Source organism: Dermacentor variabilis, chromosome 3 (assembly GCF_050947875.1).
Source record: "Dermacentor variabilis isolate Ectoservices chromosome 3, ASM5094787v1, whole genome shotgun sequence".
In the NCBI taxonomy this organism is placed as follows: Eukaryota; Metazoa; Arthropoda; class Arachnida; order Ixodida; family Ixodidae; genus Dermacentor; species Dermacentor variabilis.
In genome coordinates, this window is record NC_134570.1 from 102,511,471 (window position 1) to 102,532,000 (window position 20,530).

General features: G+C 45.9%; 1 protein-coding gene across 1 annotated transcript; it reads right to left on the reverse strand.

The window, feature by feature from the left end:
- Positions 1-17,165: 17,165 nt before the first annotated feature.
- On the reverse strand, positions 17,166-19,822 carry LOC142574648 (uncharacterized). The gene is made up of 2 exons (XM_075683686.1): positions 18,894-19,822; positions 17,166-17,169 (listed from the first exon to the last, which is right to left on the reverse strand). Exons 1-2 carry the CDS (start codon positions 19,820-19,822, stop codon positions 17,166-17,168), a joined length of 933 nt encoding a protein of 310 aa, XP_075539801.1.
- Positions 19,823-20,530: the final 708 nt, after the last annotated feature.

Sequence of the window (20,530 nt, forward strand, 5' to 3'; positions counted from 1 at the left end):
CTTCTGCTTCTGGCAGGCATTGGGTGCAGTAGCAGCACTAATACGTGTTGCTTTCGTCTGCTCCGCACAGGCACATAATGTGCCTGTAACTTAAGACTTCGAGCATTGCCAATGGTGGCAGTCAATGTCTCCATTTTCTTTTTTTACTCCCGACTCACTCATGTTGTTGTAGTTTGGTTAAAAGTTTGGGCTGGAGTGGGCACGGCGTTCTGCGCTACTGAAGCATGACTGCGCCAAAAAATATCTTTTGTCTCACCAAGGAGGTATTCCTCGGGATTCGCGATGCGCCCCGCTTGGAACCGCCGGCGCAGACATGTCCGCCATACGAAAGCGTCGTATCCTACCCCGGTCGCAGAGGGTCCAAGGCCAAGATCTTCATGTCCGCGTCACAGATCTGGGGTAAAACATAAACAGAGCAAGATCCCATTGACAAGAGCGACATAACTTTCGAAAAGGATCGGCACCAAAGAACGCGACGTTTACTTACGAACGTGCAGTTGAGGGCGTAGTATCCCTTGCGGCGCCTGAATGCCGCCTGGCGCTCACCCTTGGGTGCGATAATGGCTTTAAGGCTGCAGTCGACGCATTCGATGACGCGGGGGATAGCGCCGCGCCGAAGGAAACCCTCCTTCACGGCTGCCTTTTCCTCGGCCGTTTTTGGAAAATGGACCCACTTGTTGCGGGTCCCTCCGTTCACGACAGCCTCTGCCACCCGTCGCACGCACTCGCTCGCCGTCGACTGCGACACACGGCTCGTCTCCTCGCTCCCAACAGACGCTTGGAAGCTCCCGGCGGCAAAGAAGCGCAGTGCACACAACACTTTCCGCTCCACTGACAGTCCCGTCGCTCGCTCCGCTTCTAGTTCCCCAGCCAGTTCCTAGCACAACAACCGCAGCGCACCCTTCGAGAGGCGAAAACGCTGTCGAGAATGGTCATCCGGCATGTCAAACGCGTCGTCTGGCTCTCCGCGTTCACGTCGGCGATGGCGAAGAGCCACGGCCATAGCGATGAGAGGGGCAGCCATTTTTTATTCCTTTAGAAACGACCCAGCCTCTGGCCGTGCCAAAAATCTATGCCTTATGTTCCGCATAATGAGTGCGTCAACGTCACTATGACGTTTCTGGTTTTTGCGGGTTCCTTACGTTGCGTGACGACACACAAAATGGGTGCGACCCGGTCATTTTCGACCAATGGCTGCGCGGTGATGGCGGCGAAAGGCATAAAAAAGTAATAAAATTCCTACAAAATCGCACCCCCGGTGATCGCGTCAAATGCATATTCGCTAATCTCTTGGTGTCTGCTAGGCGGATGGAAGCGATGCGTCCAGTGGCAATGTGGGTTCTCGGCTAAACAACAAAAAGAACGGGGAATAACCGGCAGTGTTGTGACGCGAAGAATTATGTGCAAAGTGACATATAGTAGGGGAATGTCCCAATCAGTATGGTCGCACGAGACATGCTTTCCAAGGATGTCTATTAGGGTATGATTCAGACGCTTCGTGAAACAATTAGTCCATTAAAGGGTGGTGGAGCAGTATGGTCGACGCAAGACGACGTCACAGCCGTGTTACGGAGCCGGGAGAACTGTGGAACGACGCGGCGGCTTTTGGCGAGCTCATAGCGGCGGCATTTTTTGACAGTGACGTCGATGTTGAACATACTGTTGAAGACCAACAAGTTGAACACGTCATCCGCAATCCGTTCGAGTGCGTGGCCGAGTTTTTCAACCTAGGCTATTTTGTCGTCGATTTTCGGCAAAGAGCGAGCACGTCTTGTATTTACGAGACATATGATTCAGTAGAAGACTGAACTCGGGTAGCGAGCTCTTTTTTAGCAGCCAGGCGCCGACAGGTGGTATTTCCAAAGTAGTCGCTGAGCTTCTCCTTGAAAGCATCCCAGCTAGAGATCTCGTCCTCATGTGTCCGGACCCACACACGAGGAGTTCCGCCCAAACAGAATAGGACATTCGCTAGCATAATGGTAGGGTCCTTGCGGTTGTTTTGTCTAACACGCTCATACGGGTTGAGCCAATCTTCAGCGTTGACATTATCTTGGCCGGAGAATATGCCAGGATCGCGGGAGTTGGCGACCGTAACGTGCGTTGTTGGCGGTGTCGCAGGAGTAGAAGCAGACGAGGTGTAGTCACTGGGAGCCATGGCGGAAAGCAGGACGGTGCGGCCGCTGCGAAGCTCCGTGGCGAGGATGGGGAACGGCACCCTCCCCCAAAAAAGTTACGCGAACGAAGAATTGAGAACCGGAGACAATTTTCAAAGTATACTTACAAAGGATAATGCAGCGCTGGCCCGTTCAGCCGACAGCTCGACAGCTAGAGAGCGTTCGTCATCTTCGTCCGAGCGCCCGCGTGCATCGTCCAGAAGAAACACACAATAGGCATGTATCAATATAAATGTCGTATCGCGGTGCCTTGAATACTCACAATGTTTCCGTTGTTCTGATGACGCAACTGTTTCCTGTTCTGCCAAAGACATGGACTATTTATTTTTCTATATTTAGCAGCGAACTTACCCGCGTTCCAAGCCGGTGAGAAAAAATTCTGTAGAAATATCACTAAAACAATTTTTTTCCTTGCTACAAACGTTTCTGAATGGATCGAGGCAACGGAATTACTCCTATTACTGAGCAAACTACGTTCATTGGTGTAGAAGTGGATAAGTATTTTAGATTTGACAAACGTGTAAATTAGTCAAAAAGTGGCCTATGATGAGCGGATTAAAAAAATGGTTCGTATTTACTACTGGTTAGCGCATTCCCATTTATAAAGCAAAACACTGTTTGCCCTTTCCTTAAGATTTGCCGCTGCTGCTGCTGCTGTTGCTTCTGGTTAGTTGCTGTTGTCTTGCAGATAAATTCTAGCAAAATACCTGTGTCATATTGAATGTTACATCGTCATCATGCTCTCGTCGTGGTTTTATTCTCAACGCTCTTGGCTCCTTGCTTGTCATTGAAGATTGGCCGAGAAGGGTCATAATCTAAACAAGCGCCGGAAATAGTGTGAATCGAAGGTGCACTTACTGAATGCATGCGGCATACTGAAAGTAATGTATTCAACGCACCATCATCGTCGTAACAGTGTCATTGCTGCTGGGTGCTGGCTAAAGTTTACTCGTTTGCACGGTGCAGGAATTAGCGTAAATACCTGACATAACGCGAACTAGTGCTACCCAGTTGGCTTGTACCGGATAAAGTGCAGACAAACTTTGGAGGTAATGCGAATCAAGGCGCCCAAGGTACCAGACATGCAAACAAATGCCGGTTGTAGTACGAAATTAGGTAGCAGGATTGGCCACTACCGGGCATAGAACAAACAAACACTATATGTACGGCAAATTAAGGCATCCCGAATTGCCGGGGCCATAAACAGTGTAAAGGAAGGAAGTGTAGACAGCGACTGAAGTAGGTCATATGATACTGGACGTAGTGTAAACAAACAACGGATTTAATCCAAATGAAATCGCCCCGTGTGACCGGTAACAAATATGGTGAAAACACGCACCGAATACACCATCATTTAAGCTGGCCCATGGTGAGAAGCGATGTGTATGAATGTGGATGGGAACTTAGGCATCAACACATGGTCATTGTCCTGCCGTCGTCACAAGTCATGCCATGATGCCTTCATACCATTGTGAAAAACTTTTCGTTGTCAAGTCATGGTTTCATTCCACACATTAGACGATTTCGTTGTCACTGCAGTGTCATATTGTCATTACGCCGCCATCTTCAAGCCATCGTTGTCATTCTTTCGGGCACATTACATTGCAGTATTCATATGGGAGGTTAATATGGGAAGAAACTGGTACATAAGAAGCCGATCAATGAGTTAGCAGTAAGAGGAAAAATAGAGCAATTCCGGATAAAGCTGCAGAACAGGTATTCGACTTTAGCTCAGGAAGGTGACCTTAATGTTGAAGCAATGAACGCTATCTTATGGGCATCATTAAAGAGTGTGCAATAGAAGAAGGTGTTAACTCCATTAGAAAGGATACCAGTAAGCTAACGCAGGAGACGAAAGATCTGATCAAGAAACGCCAATGTATGAAGGCCTCTAACCCTACACATAGAACTGGCAGAACTTTCTAAGTCAATAAACAAGCGTAAGACAGCTGACAGAAGGAAGTATAATATGGATAGAACTGAACATGCTCTCAGGAACGAGGAAGCCTAGAAGCAGTAAAGAAGAAACTAGGAAATGGCAAGAATCAGATGTATGCGGTAAGTGACAAATCCGGCAATACTAATACTAATATGGATGAGATAGTTCAAGTGGCTGCGGAGGTATATAGAGATTTATACAGCACTAGTGGCACCCACGACGATAATGAAAGAGCGAATAGTCTAAACGAATTTGAAATCCCACAAGTAACGCCGGAAGAAGTAAACAAAGCCATGGAAGCTATGCAAAGGGGGAACGCAGCTGAGGAGGATCAGGTAACAGCAGATTTGTTGAATGATGATGGGCAGATTGTTCTAGAAAAACTGGCCACCCTGTATACACAATGCCTCATGACCTCGAGCGTACCGGAATCTTGGAAGAATGCTAACATAAACCTAATCCATAAGAAAGGGGACGCCATGGACTTGAAGAATTATAGACCGATCAGCTTAATGTCCGTTGGCTACAAAATATTTACTAAGGTAATCGCAGATATAATCAGGAACACCTTAGATTTCTGCCAACCAAATGACCAGACAGGATTCCGTAAAGGCTACTCAACAATAGACCACATTCACAGTATCAATCAGGTGATAGAGATATGTGCGGAATATACCCAACCCCTATATATAGCTTTCACTGATTACGAGAAAGCGTCTGATTCTGTCGAAACCTCAGCAGTCATGGAGGTATTACGTAATGAGAGTGTAGACGAGCCGTACGTAAAAATGCTGAACGATATCTGTAGCGACACCACAGCCACCATAGTCCTCCATAAAGAAAGCAACAAAACCCCAATAAAGGAAGGCGTCAGGCAGGGAGAAACTATATCTCCAATGATATTCACAGCGTGTTTACAGGAGGTATTCAGAGACACGGATAGGAAGAATTGGGGATAAGAGTTAATGGAGAATACCTTAGTAACTTGCGATACGGTGATGATATTGCCTTGCTCAGTAACTCAGGGGACCAATTGCAGTGCATGCACACTGACCTGGAGAGGCAAAGCGGAAGAGTGGGTCTAAAAATTATTCTGCATAAAACGAAAGTGACGTTTAACAGTCTCGGAAGAGAACAGCACTTTACGATAGGTAGCGAGGCACTGGAAGTGGTAAGGGAATACATCTACTTAGGGGAGATAGTGACCGCGGATCCGGATCATGAGACTAAAATAATCAGAAGAATAAGAATGGGCTGGGGTGTGTTTGGGAGGCATTCTGAGATGATGAACAGCAGGTTGCCATTATCCCTGAAGAGAAAAGTGTATATAACCGGTGTGTGTTACCAGTACTCACGTACGGGGCAGAAACCTGGAGGCTTACGAAAAGGGTTCTACTTAAGTTGAGGACGACGCAAAGAGCTATGGGAAGAGGAATGATAGGTGCAACGTTAAGCGATAAAAAAGAGCAGATTGGGTGACGGAACAGACTCGAGTTAATGACATCTTAGTTGAAATCAAGAAAAAGAAATGGGGCATGGGCAGGACATGTAATGAGGAGGGAAGTTAACCGATGGTCATTAAGGGTTACGGACCGGATTCGAAGGAACGGGAAGCGTCGCAGGGGGCGGTAGAAGGTTAGGTGGGCAGATGAGGTTAAGAAGTTTGCAGGGACGACATGGCCACAATTAGTACATAACCGGGGTAGTTGGAGAAGTAAGGGAGAGGCCTTTGCCCTGCAGCGGGAGTAACTATGATGATCATGATGATGACATTTTAGTCAGGCAGTAGACGTCGTCGCATCGCCATCACAGGGAGGCCGTCATGGTGTGCTGGTCTTCCCATCGTTGCAATTTTTTGTCCAATTCTTCCCGTTTTCGTCAAGCAATTGTCGACGCGCATTAGTCACCATGCCATCACCATTCCATCTAAGAGACGCCCTACGTTGCACCAACATCGTCATGACGCCGTTGTCATACAATTAGCATAATTTTAGCATCAACATCACATTATTTTGTCCGCTGTCGTCACAACAGCGTCGCAATATCATGGTAAGGACAGGATTGACGCCACATCAGTGTTTTCAAACCACTGTTGCAACTCCGGTGTCGCTATCCCATGGTCGCGATGCAGTCACCGTCACACCAACGTAGTCAAACCAGCATCGCCATACCAGAGTTGTCAATCCATGGTCGGCGCTCTGTCGTCGTTATACCATCAAATTCACTCGGGCGTCTCAATCTCATGGTGTTCGCGCAGTCGTCGTCACACCATCGTCATCATACCATAGTCGCCATTCCACTTTTGTCAAGTCAACGTCGTCGCGTCGCTGTGGGAACACCATCGTTGTCATACAATCGCGGTAATGCAGTCGTCGTGAAGCCGTTGTAGTCGTTCCATCCCGGTCGTGTTTATGGTGGTGATTTCAGTGTCGGGATGCCTTTCGCCTCATGCCTTAGTCATAATTTCGTCGTCGACGTAGCGTCGTCATCATACCGTGATCACGCTTGAAGCGCTGCACTCGTCGTGGGGGCTTAGCGGCGATGGTGTTGCGCTGCCAAGCACGAGGCCGAGCGATGAAATCCCGGCTGCGGCGGCCGCATTTCGATATGGGCGAAGCGCAAAAATCCCATCCGCCATGCCCTAACGGAAAGTTAATTATTCATCTCTTTACTAACAACTACATAGTCGACAACCGATAGCATATGAATATGAGCCGGAAAGGTGTTCTTTTTCCCAAATCTATACTGAATCATTTGTCAGGTACTGCGCTCCTAAATTGATGGCATCCTAACAAAGCAACCTTTCAAGGTTAGAAACGTTGAAGCACTTTGTACTTGGCCAGTGAGCAGAAGGATTCGCGTTTTTAATATCTCAAAAACAGAGGCACTATAAAGATATTGCGGTACATTATTCGTTAATAAAAAATGGTGATGAAATTAGCATCATCTCTGCTCAAATTAACGCCGTCTTCATATTTTACAATAATTATATGTTCACTACCACCAGTTCTACCTATATGGCAGTCGTTAGAAATGATTACATCTGTAAAGCGGCGCCTCGTCACAGTGTACGCACTAGCGCTCTGTGTCATAATAAATTCTCTGGTAAACAGATAGTATTGTAAAAACATTCACCAAGATAATTTCCAATATTATAGGAGCAACACTTTAGTCAACCAAGGGAGAAGGTTGGCTTCAGGAGGGGTACGCTACAATGGACCACATTCCTGTCGCCAATCAGATAATCGAGAAATTTGCAGAGTACAGTCTAACTCCCTATAAGAGTTTCATAGAGCATGAAAAGGTATTTTATTCAGTCGAAATACCAGTAATCACAGAGGCATAACGTTATCAAGAAATACAGGAGTCATATGCCAATATCTTCAAAAATATCTGCAATGGTTCCACAGCTACCTTGATTCTCCACAAGAAAAGTAAAAAAATTACTTTAAACAAATGGGCCAGTCAAGAAGATACAATCTTTCGAATGCTATTCGCTGCATACTTGGATGAAGTATTCGAGCTGTTAAACTGGGAAGCCTTAGGAGTGAGGATCAACGGTGAATATCTCAGTGATCTTCGCTTTGCAGATGACGTTGTCTTGTTCAGCAACACTGGGGACAAATTGCAACAGATTATTGAGGACCCTAACAGTGAAAGAACTAGAGTGGCTTTGAAGACTAATATTGAGAAAACAAAAAATAATATTCCACAGCCTGGCCAGGGAACCCGAGTTAAGATCACGAGTTAGCCTCGAGAACCTTCTCAGGAGTAAGCTTACCAAGGTCAAGTCTCACAGTGGACCCGGACCATGAGAATAAATTTATAGAAGAATATAGATGGTTTCTAGTGCAGACGGCACACATTGCCAGATCCTGACTTGAACCTTACCACTGTCATTGAAAAGGAAGGTGTACTCACGAAAAAGCAGGAGAACAAGTTCAGGACATGAAAAGAGCGATGGAACTAAGAATTCTAGGCAGCTAGGCATAACGTTGAGTCAGAAAGTGAGCGGTGTGTATCAGAGAGCAAACGGGAATAGGCGTTATTTTAATTGATCATAAGAGAAACAAAATGAGCTGGGCAAGCCATGTAATATGTAGGATATATAACTGGTGGACCACTACAGTTACACAAAGTTACAGAATGGGCGCCAAGAAAAGAGAAGCGCAGTCGAGGACGGCAGAAAAATAGTTGGGGCTACGAAATTAGGAAGTTCACATGCGCAACTTAGAATCAGTTGGCGCAGGACAGCGGTTTTTGGAGATCACCGGGAGAGGCCTTCGTCCTCCAGGGGACATAAAATAGGCTGATGATGATGATTATGAGTGACTGTCGAAAGGAATATTTTTTTATGACAGTTTTTATCGTACTATTATGTATCATTAACAATGGCATAACTTTAATTTGTCTGCGGAAAAAATTATATTTGTCGATGGAAAAAAATTTAAATGTTTTTATAATAATTCATGCCGTGAGCGTTGGGTAGGCAAAACGCGGGCTGTACTGTGCTTCGCATCTTACACAGGCTGCTCTGAGAACTTAAAATGTGATTAGCAAAGAATTCTGTTCTGGAAAAGTGGCTTCCAATTATCTGCAATAAATAACGGCACCATTTCCGTGCAACATTAAAATTACACGTTACAAAGCTTTTACCTTTCCTTGGAAGACACGAACCAGATGGCCACCATTTTCAATGTGACTTTTTGCTGCAATCCACGCAAGAAGGACTAATGCGTTAAGCTCTTTAAATATGCTATGCTTGACGTGACCTGCACAGGCAACTTAAGCGTTCCACCCGGGTATCAACCTTCGAATCCGACCTCCAGGCATGCATGAAAAGCAGCGGAGTGTGTTTTTCGACGTCAAGCTCACGTATCGTGCTCAGTAATGGTCGCTCTCAAGAAAAGAGCACATATGAAGTTTCAGGTTTCACAATCGCTTATAGCCCACGCAGTTAGCGAAAGTATGGCCTTCGAGCATACCTCACCTTACCCAAAGAGAGGAATCGTTTGGCTTGAAATTTAGACACCACCTATTGGGCTAGGTGATATCATGATGTGCTTAGCCAACACATCTTAGTTTTGAAACATGCATCAGTTAATTGTTTCTTTTTCTTCCTTTTCATGATTTTGTCACTGCGACGTTACGGTATAGAATGGGAAAACTTTGTGGCAGACCAGCCTGAATAACGCTATGAGTGAAAAAAGCTTGGTGGATGAAAAGGAAGGCACGGCGAAAACGTGCCTGCCAATGGGTGAGAGTAGACCGCTAAACGAGCAAAGCAAAACGAACATACACGAACGCGTTATCCTCATAGCATTCTCCTTTTTCGACAGGGGCAAAAAAAACAGCTACTCATCGGTAGAACGACTGTTTCTACGTGCGCCGAATACGTCCTCGCTGTCATAGCGCGACGCAAATCCGACCTTATTGCTACTCCGTATCCGACGAATAATGTACCCCAGCAGGCGTGAATTCAACGCCACCAAATTTCGAATACGCAACAATTCATTGCATCCATTCAAGAAGGTCGCGTACTGACACACTATTCTGGCGCATAAAGGTGACGGCAAGTTTTGCCGAATAACATTTATTCGCTGCCATCTTGATAAATGTGACACCAAAAAGACCATTACAGTGTATCGCGCGAGCTTTCGAACTGTTGCAGCCACCCGACCCCTCAGGGCCTCTCTTGGGACCTGCCCTCATGCGATGCATTCAAACAAGCTCTTAGAGAAACAGCCAATAGCTGATTATTCGTTGGTAATCACTGGACCAATTTAAGTGATAGCAATATGAACTGTTTTGTTCAGCGTATAATTTTACGTGGATCCACGTACACCCGGTGCACTCGGCGTTCCGATTAAGCCAGCCAGTATTTCAGTTCAACAACGTATATGGAGCCACTCTTACATATTGCGAATCAAAGGGCAATACCTCGCAACTGGAGTGCAAGGCGTATGCGCGACGCCTGGAAAATGGAATTGCAGCCCGTTCCGAAAGTAGCGCTGGTAGCATGTAATGCCATCAACGCATGAGTACTAGTGAAATGAAGGGAAGAGCAGACTGAGTTACAAAAGCAGTGCATTGCGTTCCGTCTGAAGAATTGGCGCTGATGGCAGGGCAGCGCAGAGCGGACTCCTAGCCTTTAAACACCTATGAGGATGAGCAGTTACCACAAGCAGAATAGCAGACAAGGAAAACAGTCAAATTATCCCACGCAGACGCGCCGCGATAACTACGAATACAAGAACAATAGGTAGCCAGAGCTCCCCCCAAAATACAAGTTGAACTGATGACAAGAAATCCGCACTAATGATACTTAATCTGTAAAATGGCGAGAAATACCGGGTAACTGCAGAGAGCGATGAAGACATAACGCGATTTCTATGCCGCTCTTGCGTATCTTATGTTACAAGCCCTGTATTGGAAATCTGTCATTTTACTCTGACAGTACTTAGAAGGTCAAACCAGAGCTTCGTGCGTCTGTCCATTCAACATTTGCGTTACTCCGTCGTCGTCAAGCCATATTTTGTTTTAGTGCCATAAATGAAACGGTTGTAGAGTCTAATCGGGGTAAGACACTTAGCACAGTGAAGCAAGATCAGATCTTTGCCAGAAGCGAATATATAGAGTCATATATGAGTGCTCGTTCTGCCTGCCTAGAATCTTATAACCAAAACTTTCAAGCTTTATTACTAAATTGTATGCATAGACACGTGGTAAAACGAACACACAGAAACAGTTCCCAGGGTCAAGTACCGATGTAAGATCTCTTCTACAACGCATGACAAGAACACTAAAAATTCATTGCAGTATTGAGGTCACGTGGGAAACTACACATTCAGTGTAGTATTTAGGTGATTTGCGCCAGATTACATAGATGAAAGTAAAAATTTAAGAACTGCAACCCTTAACGAAGGGCAATTCAATAAATATTGCAATGAAACAGCAAATATAAGTGTGTCGGATATCTAAGTCACATGTGGTGTCTGCGATTAGTGACAAAGGGTTGCATGAAATGGTTCCAATTGTTATATGTTTCTAGGTCTGATCTTTAACACGTTTTCAAGGAGTGCGATGGGTTGGGTATGTATTGCCTAATGATCAAATAGAATAATGGATATGGCTGAGAACGAACGCACTGCAAACTGCACAAGACGCGCGTTATGGGGAATTGGTGTAAAACAAGCCTTTACAAGAGTATTTTAAGAACGGTGTCATTCTTAGCGACCACTTACAGTTGACGCCACTCGACCAATATGGACATTTCCACTGGGAACTACCTCCTTCAACAAAAAACATGCGGTGTTCGATCGTGAACATGACACACCTGTCGACGAAGAAATGACACCGATGGAATGGCTGCGCATGAAGAATGAATTCCAGGGCTTTACCTGCCAAAAGCACAATTTCATTATGAGACACGCTGCATTTGGGTGCTCCAGAACATCTTTGACCAGCAGGGGATCTTCAACATGGCCCAATGAAAATATTTGCAACTAGATGAGGCATGTGTACGCTGCAGCAAAAATGCAGCACATTCTGATCAAATGCAAAGTAATTCACGCAGTATAAGATCCGCAGATAACGTACATCTTCCTGAAGCCCTTGGATTTGAAGTAGAAGTACGCATCACCAGTCAGCCGTCGAGAGAAGCAAGAGACGTTTGGACCACTGGTGGAAATAAAAAACTGCTCGCTCTCCCCTTGTCGACAGTAGCAGTGAGCATGAAATGGCAACCGCCAATGCAGATTGGTTGGAGATGATACTAACCACAATCTTAAAATCGGTGCAGTGATTATTTGCAACGGCACCCCCCTCTCCCCCCCCCCCTACACGACATGGTACCACATGGCTCCACGCAATCTGTGCAAGGGGCCATATGCACACTGCCCAGCTAAAAGAATTAAAACCGGCTGAAGGCCGCGCGACAGGCAGTAAGAGACGCCAAGGATACAGACCGCACGGTCCAGCTAGAAGAATGAATTGAATTCGGGGGCTTTGCATGGCGAAAGCATGATTCGATTATGAGACGCACCGTAGTGAGAGACTCCGGATTAATTTTGACCACCAGGAAATCTTTAACCTTCTCGCAATGCCCGGCACGTGGGCGTTTTTGCATTTCGACTCCATCGAAATGAGGCTGCCACGGCCGGTACTTGATCTCGTAACCTCGTTCTTAGCAGCACAACACCATAACCGCTAACCCTCCACGGCGAAAAGAAGCCCCTGAAGAGGGTGCACGCAGCATGGCAACATCTCCCAAGGCGCCGCAAAACCAGTGCTGCAGAAGTCACGAACCACTGGGATCCAAATATCAGCGCCAAAAGATAACAATGAAGTGTATGGTGCACTATATTTGCCTTTTGAACTTCGTTACTGGAAATGACAAATAAAGGTTCGGCATACTAGAGGTTAGCTTGAGTGACATTGCGAATAAACATTAGGAAAACCTCGGAAGCAATATTTTTTAACTTATTTGGGCCGTAACTAGCCCTTGTAATCGGGTCCTGTACAAAGGTTTGGTGGCACCCACCGTGTTTTCTCACTGGCTATGGTGTTAGGTAGTCGAGCACAAGGTCGCGGGGTCGAATCCCACTCACAACGGCCGCATTTCGATGGGGTGAAAATGCGAAAACACCCGTGTACTTAGATTTGAGTGCACGTTAAAGAACTCCAGGTGGTCGAAATTTCCGGAGTCCTCCACTACGGCGTGCCTCATAATAAGAAAGTGATTTTGGCATCAAAAGCCCATAATTTTTTTTTTAAGTTTCGTAGCGAGAGATGGCATCCTTAAAGTTTTGTACCAGATGATATCGTTTTGTTCTCGCAACTTGCCTGGTTGTTTTATTTTGAGTGCACGGATAACGACTCTGGGTTTTGGCTCTAGGTCACTTGAACGTCGCCGACAACGGGAGCTAAAAACAATTCATGAAAAAAAGTGGGGAAGAGAGCGATGTGGCCTGATCCAATACAGGCATAGGTAACATCACAAGGTAGACAGAAAAGATTTGAGGAAGAGAAAAAAGGTTAAAATTTTGATGTACAAAAAAATACCTGAGTAACTCACGAAAATTAAGTCAATATGCTTACTTACTGGCATCCCCTGCTTCACAGGGGATGCCAGTAAGTCGTCATCAACAAGGCACGGGAAATGGGGTTTTTACATTTCGCCAATAGTGAAATGCGGCCGCCGCAGCCGGGGTTTATTCTCGCAATCTGGTGCTTAGCAGCACAACACTATAGCCGCTAAGCCAACACGGCGGGTGCTGCGCTTCAAGGCTGATAACGGTATGATGACGACGCTAATCGGCGTTGAAATTATGACTAAGGCCTGAGGGGAAGGGTTTCGTGACAGTAAAACCACTACCATAAACATGACCATGATGGAACGACTGCAACGGTTGATGACGACTGCATTACGACGATGATATGGCGATGACGGTGTTCGGACAGTGAAGCGACGAAGTTGACTTGACAACAGTGGAATGGCGACGATGTTATGATCACGGTGGTGTGACGACGACTGCGTAAACACCATGGGATGGGGACGCTTGAGTGAAGGCGATGGTATAACGACGATGGAGCGCCTACCATGGGTTGACAAAGCTGGTATGGCGATGGTGGCTTGCTTACGTTGTTGTCACAGCGACTGCATCGCGACCATGGGATAGCGACGCTGGAGTTGCAACAGTGGTTTGAAAACATTGATGTGACGGCAATCCTCTGCTTACCATGGGATTGCGACGCTGGTGTGACGACAACGGACACACAATAACGCGGTGCCGATGCTAAAATTGTGCTAATAGAATGACAATGGCGTCATGGACACGTTGGTGCGACGAAGGGAGTCTCTGAGATGGAATGGTAATGGCATGGTGACTAATGCGTGCCGACAATTGCATGACGACAACGGGAATAAATAGACAAAACATTACAACGATGGGAATACCAGGACGTCATGACGGCAACCCTGTGATGGCGATTCGATGACGTCTACTGCCTGACCACAATCTAATGTGCCCGAAAGAATGACGACGATAGCTTGAAGATGGCGGCGGAATGACGATATGACAATGCAGCGCTAACGAAATAGTCTAAAGTGCGGAATGAATCCACGACTTGACAACGAAAAATTGATCACGATGATATGAAGGCATGATGGCATGACTTGAGACGACGGCAGGACAGTGACCACGTGTTGATGTCTAAGCTCCCGTCCGCATTCATATACATCGCTTCTCACCAGGCCACCTTAATTCGATTTATATCCGGTGCGTGTTTTCACTATACCCGGTACCGCTCAACCGGGCCGATTTAATTTGCACTAAATCCGGTGTTTGTTTATATCTTATGACCAACTTCAGTCGCTATCTATACTTCCTTTGTTTACACTGTTTATGGTGCCGGCAACTCGGTATGCCTTCATTTGCAGTATATATAGTGTTTGTTTGTTCTAAGCCTGGTACTGGCCAATCCTGCCACCTTATTTCGCACTACAGCCGGAATTTGCTTGCATGTTAGGTACCGTAGGCCGCCTTAATTCGCAAAATGTCTGGTGTTTGCACTTTCTCAGGTACTGGCTAAATTGGTAGCGTTAATTCATGCTGTATCAGGTATTTGTACTAATTGCGGTACCATTTAATTGTGCAAAGTGTAGGCAGCAACCAGAAGCGATGACAGTGGTAGGACGACAATGGTGTGATGAATACATTACTTTTAGTATGTCGCCATATAGAAAGAAATTCATCAAGAGCGGACACTCAGCGAAAACTGGCACAAGGAAACACGTCATGGTTAGTGTTAATCCCATCTGTTATCTTATGCGAGCATGGAAAAAAAGAATGTCAAATGAACTTAGACAATGTTTTTTTAGTCTTTCCCGCTAAAACTAAAAAAATTTCGCGCATAAATGAACTTATACTTATTGACAAATTTTTTTTGCGTTACCTAGCAACAAGCTAACGGCACGTCAGGTACAACAGATGCATGCTGCATGCGTCATGTGCCAGTCGCACCACCGAAGCCCGCGAGGCCTGCGCATGTGAAGTTCGCCTGTTTGGCGACCCGTCTCATTTGGATTAGAATGTTTGTTTGGCGTTTTCTTCCGTTCCCTCTGCACGGCATCACTGGATTATTTGACAGCGGCACGGACAAAAATTTGTTTGAAATTATGCGACGCATTTAAAGCAATTTTGTCTTTACGGCACGGAACCGAGACTTATGATGCAGTTAGCGAAAAACAGCCCGGCCATCCTGGAGGGGTCAATTTGTGTTAATGAATCGTACTGCGAGATGTTATGGGCGCTTTCTATGAGTCGCTACATTATTATAACTTATTTCGGTAGTTTTTGAGCGCTCTCGCCGCCGCCGGCTTTGTGACCCAGTAGCGAAAAAGGCGATGCAGTTTCTTGTCTACTAAATCTTACCGAGACATGTTTTAGGGCTTTCTCTATCCCACAAGATTATTGTAACCAATTTCAATGTGTTTTGCGGGGCTTTTGATGCACAGTGGCCACGCCTGGCGTTGTGGCGCATTTACCAAAAAGCTGCTCGCCCGTGTGGCGCCGTTAGTTTCGCGTGTACTGAATGTTACTGGGAGAAGTTCGTGACGCATTTCCTGACCCCCAAATTTATTGTAATTAATTTCGTTGCTTCTTGGGGATACTGTTGAGGCACACACGCAGATCCTGGGGTTGTGATACAGCAAAAAGCAAGCCGGTCGTGCTGACAGTTAGTTTGGCGTGTACTGAATATTAGACATGTCTGTGAAGCCTTTCTATGGCCCCGCAACATATACCTTCTTTCTGTACTCACGCTTGCCGAAGACGCGACGAGCGAAGGCCAGCACTGGAGTGTGTTGCTTGCGCGGGCAGAACACGCAAAAGATACGACCGAGGAGCTCAAAATCCAAGAACTCAGAAATGCTGTCTTCTGAGCGACTGAAAACAGGCTTTGCACTCTGCTAAGCACGAGGTCGTGGGATCGAATCCCGGCCACGGCGGCTGCATTTCGATGGGGGCGAAATGCGAAAACACCTGTGAACTTAGATATATGTGCACGTTAAAGAACCCCAGGTGGTCAAAATGTCCGGAGTGCCCCACTACGGCGTGCCTGTTAATCAGATAGTGGTTTTGGCACGTAAAACCCGATAATTTAGTTTTAATTTTTAAGGCTTTGCACCCACGCATTATTCTTGATGCGAGCAAAAGGCATTGTGCGAGCATCCAGAATGGTTTGGCAGAAAGCCTCTGTTGTGGCCACGTCGGTGTATGTAGCGTTCTATCGCCATCGCCATGTATGTAAAAGCGAATTTCTTATATTAGTAATGTCGCCTATTCACCATTTTTGCATGTTTCCCCTTTACACGTTGTTTTCCTATAAGGTCTAAATACCAAAATGACACATAGTTGTAATTTACTTTTTTCAGCTGATGCCGTCCGGTGGAGCTTCGCACGGAAACTACTGCTGCTTACCTGGTGGAACAACGTTGGATGAAGGCATCAAAATCCCGAAACGAGCATTTATAAAGTGCGAAACAAAGATTTCCTCTTTATAAGGTGTCTTCCGTCTACTTAATCAAATTGTATGTGGCACGCATTCATGGAGGCATGAAAAAACCGTTCGCAATCATTTTAACTATATAAACGATGCCGCACTAAGATTGTGCAAGATTAAGCAGAACAAGAAACAAAACAAGTAGCACAGCCAGCGTTGTGCGTACCAGAAAGCGTTCAAAATGCGCGCCCCAAAACCGAAACCGGAAGATGGTAATCCCTTCTGCGTGGTGCGCTACAGTCACTTCGGCCGCTGGGCTGTATGGGAGTGTCCGCTTTTGTTGAATGTCTTCCTCTATGATGTGGCATGCATTCGTTAAAAGAACCTTCGAATGACACCTTTTCCGGTAGTTTTTATTTTCTTCGATTTTGACCATCCCCGGCCAATTCTCAATGACTGGAGAGGAGCCAAGGGCATTGAGAATAGTACGACGACGAGAACCTGACGACGACGTGGCTTTCAATATGGCATAGGTATTTGGATGGAGCTTATCTGCAAGACAACAACCAACCAGAAGCAGCAGCAACATCAGCCATCAGCAGAAGCAGCAGCGGCTGCTGGAAATACGAAGCAAAAGGCAAACGATGTTTTGCTCCAATAAATGAGAATATGGTCATCAGTAGTAAATAGGAACCAACTTTTTTTACAATCCCTTTATCATAAGCCACTGATTTTTGAGTAATTTATACTTTTGTCAAATCTAAAATACTTATCCAGTTTTACAGCAACGAACCTAGTGTGATCAGTACTTGCGGTAATTCGTTGCGTCGATCCATTCCGAAACATTTGCGTGAAGGAAAAAATATGTTTTAGCCATAATAATTCTAGATAATCTTTTTCTCTCACCGGCTTAGAACGCTGCTAGCATCGCTATTAAACTTAAAAATAAAAAAGTCCATGTCTTTCGCAGAACAAATACAGTTGTGTCAGAACACTGCAAGCATTCTTGTTTATGTATATATATATATATATATAAAGGATAAAACAGGACCAAGGACTGGCCCTTGTGGGCCAACGGTATTATATTATTTACGGCCGCGACGCAATTCTGGAAATACCGAAAAGCTTCTCTCTACAAAAAAGGTCGGTGCGTATTAGTTGTAAAGCGGAAATATTGACACCGATAACATTCAGTTTTCATACGAGAAACAACAATTATTTTTTGAAACTTTAGAATAATCTGCAAATCATATATGAACTAGGTTAAGGTGGCCAGTGACAATTCCTATGCATCTTTTAGGAAACATAAAGCTAATATAGTGTAAAAGACTCTCCTGAAAGCGAATTGATTGGACCGTAAAACGTTGTACTTTGATAGGTAACCTGCTATGTTTATGGCTAATGCTTCCTCTATTTGCTCTGACAAAAGCAATAGAGTGAGGGGAGGACGATAGGACTATAATTTGGGGGCGCGTATATATCACGTATTTGAATACTTGTATTGCTTTCAGCACTACTTATGCTGCACTTGTGCCGCATTGTATGCATGCATGGCCTAAAAACGTTCCAATTATATCGTAAAGGACGACGCTACAGCAGTATATTTTTATACATGAAATGTATGCGTGAGGATTGAATTTAGAGGGTAAGTTTGTAGAAAATGCAATCCCTGTAAATATAGACCCTCCAGAAGTGCCGATACTGCTGCACAGTCTTATATAGGTTGAGCTATTATCATCCAAGCAATCTGCCAGTTACCAGAACACAAATTAGTGAACAGCGAAATCCACAGCAAGTCAAAGCATTGCTCAGTACGTTAGCGAGCTGGTTAGACAAAAGCTCAGCACTAACGAGATCTCACAAAGTCTGCTGTTCTGCTAATGAACAGACAAAGAGCAGACAAGGAGTACCATTGCTTAAACGTCGTCAGTGCTTCGCTATTGCTATGCCATCTTGAACTTTTGCACTGCTGGGAAGGCTTACATGGCTATAGTACCCAATATTAGGCTTTTCTTGCATGTTTGCTTCAAGGAGCCGTATCTGCGGAAATACACATGATATAGCTTAGTTGGCGGAAGCAGTTTATTTTCCAGTAACAATCCGTACACTTAATTGACGCATTGAAGACTGCTTCTCCGTTGCTCTGTACACTGGATTCTTTCAGACGGCCTCGAACAAGAAAATTTCTGCAAGAACAAGAAAACATAGTTGTTAGTGGGAAAGGAGAGTTCAAAAGCGGCATTGAAATAAAAAAGAAAGTGAAAATAAAGTAGAACTTACACTTCTTCTTGCGGAGCAGGGTGGAGTAGCTGAGAGGAGAGCCAAGGCCGTAGCCGTAGTTCAGGCCGTAGCCGAGGAGGCCGTGACCGTAACCGTAGCTGCCAACACCGTAGCCGAGGGAGCCAACACCGTAACCGTAGTAGGCTGGGGCAGTGTGAGCAACACCGTAGGTAGCGACGGCTGGGGCAGCGTGGGCGACGTGAGCAACGCCGTAGGTGGCCACCGCTGGGGCAGCGTGGGCAACGTGGGAAACGCCGTAAGTAGCGACGGCTGGGGCAGCGTGAGCAACGGTGGTAACAGCTGGGGCAGCGTGGACAGCGGTCACGGCTGGGGCAGCGGCGTAGCTGGCGACAAGTGGAGCCGACTGGACAACCTTGGTGACAGCTGGAGCAGCGTAAGTGGCGACACGAGTGACGGCTGGGGCGGCAGCGTAGGTCTGAACAACTGGAGCGGCCTGCACCACCCTGGTGACAGCTGGGGCGGCAGCAACGACTTGAGCAGAACGGACAACGCTGGTCACGGCTGGGGCAGCAGCGTAGGTGGCGACGGCTGGAGCGGCGTGGACAGCGGTAACGGCGGGGGCAGCGTGGACTGCGGTCACAGCTGGAGCAGCGTGGTAGGTGGAAACGGTGCGGGTAACAGCTGGGGCAGCGACAGCGTAGCTAGCGGCTGGGGCGTATCCGTATCCGTAACCAACACCATAGCCAGTGAGGCCAGAGTAGCCGACTCCATGGGAAAGGCCATAATGGGAGAGACCCAGGCCACCATAGCCGAGACCGCCATAGCCGAGGCTTCCGTAGCCTAGGCCGTAACCGAGGTTGCTCGCGAGGTTGTAACCTCCAGCAATGTGTCCAGCGAAGGCGCTGGTGGCCAAGGCGAGGACGATGCAGGCACGCAGCTGAGAGATCAAAAACAATTTCGGCATGAAAAAAGTGCATCTAACGGCACCAAAATAGTGCGCTTAATTGTTTCGTTTTCTTTTCGTTGCCTCATGGAATAAAGTTATTTTAATTGATTGTTCCTAATTGGACGGGTATGTTCATTTTTTGTCTTCATTTAAAGAACTCCTTACAGAGAGTGCACTAAGAAGATTAGGAGGTAAGAGTCTCTACAATAGAACGAAACGTTTTCCCAGCCTTAAGCATTTTCGGGTAATCTTGCAAAAAGTAATAGTAAGCTTGAAATCATTTTCCTTGAGACATTTTTGAAGTGTTTCCAGTTTCCACACAAGAGTGAACATTTCATTGCTGACTTACCATGGTGGTGGTCCTAGTCCGATGGAGGAGAAGAAACTTCTGATTTCGGTCTCAGAGGAGTGGCCTTTTATACCCGAGTGTTCAGTTCGACAAGAAGTCAGAAGCCGGACTTTTCGAGTGGCGAGGGAATCATATTTAAATTCTTCAGTAACATGAAGCAGGAAAAGCCCGGGCTCTCGCATTAAGTAAAAGCTTTGCTATTTTTCACTGTCTTTTTTTTACGTACTATAGAGCGCAAGGGCAAGAGCTATTCACTTGTTTTTCTTCCACGCTGCTTTTGTATGCAAGGCTCGATTACAAAAATTCTTTCCAGTGGGTCAGTACTCAAACATTCAGTAAAACTCTACTTTGAATACCGTGAACTGCCATGAAGAGTA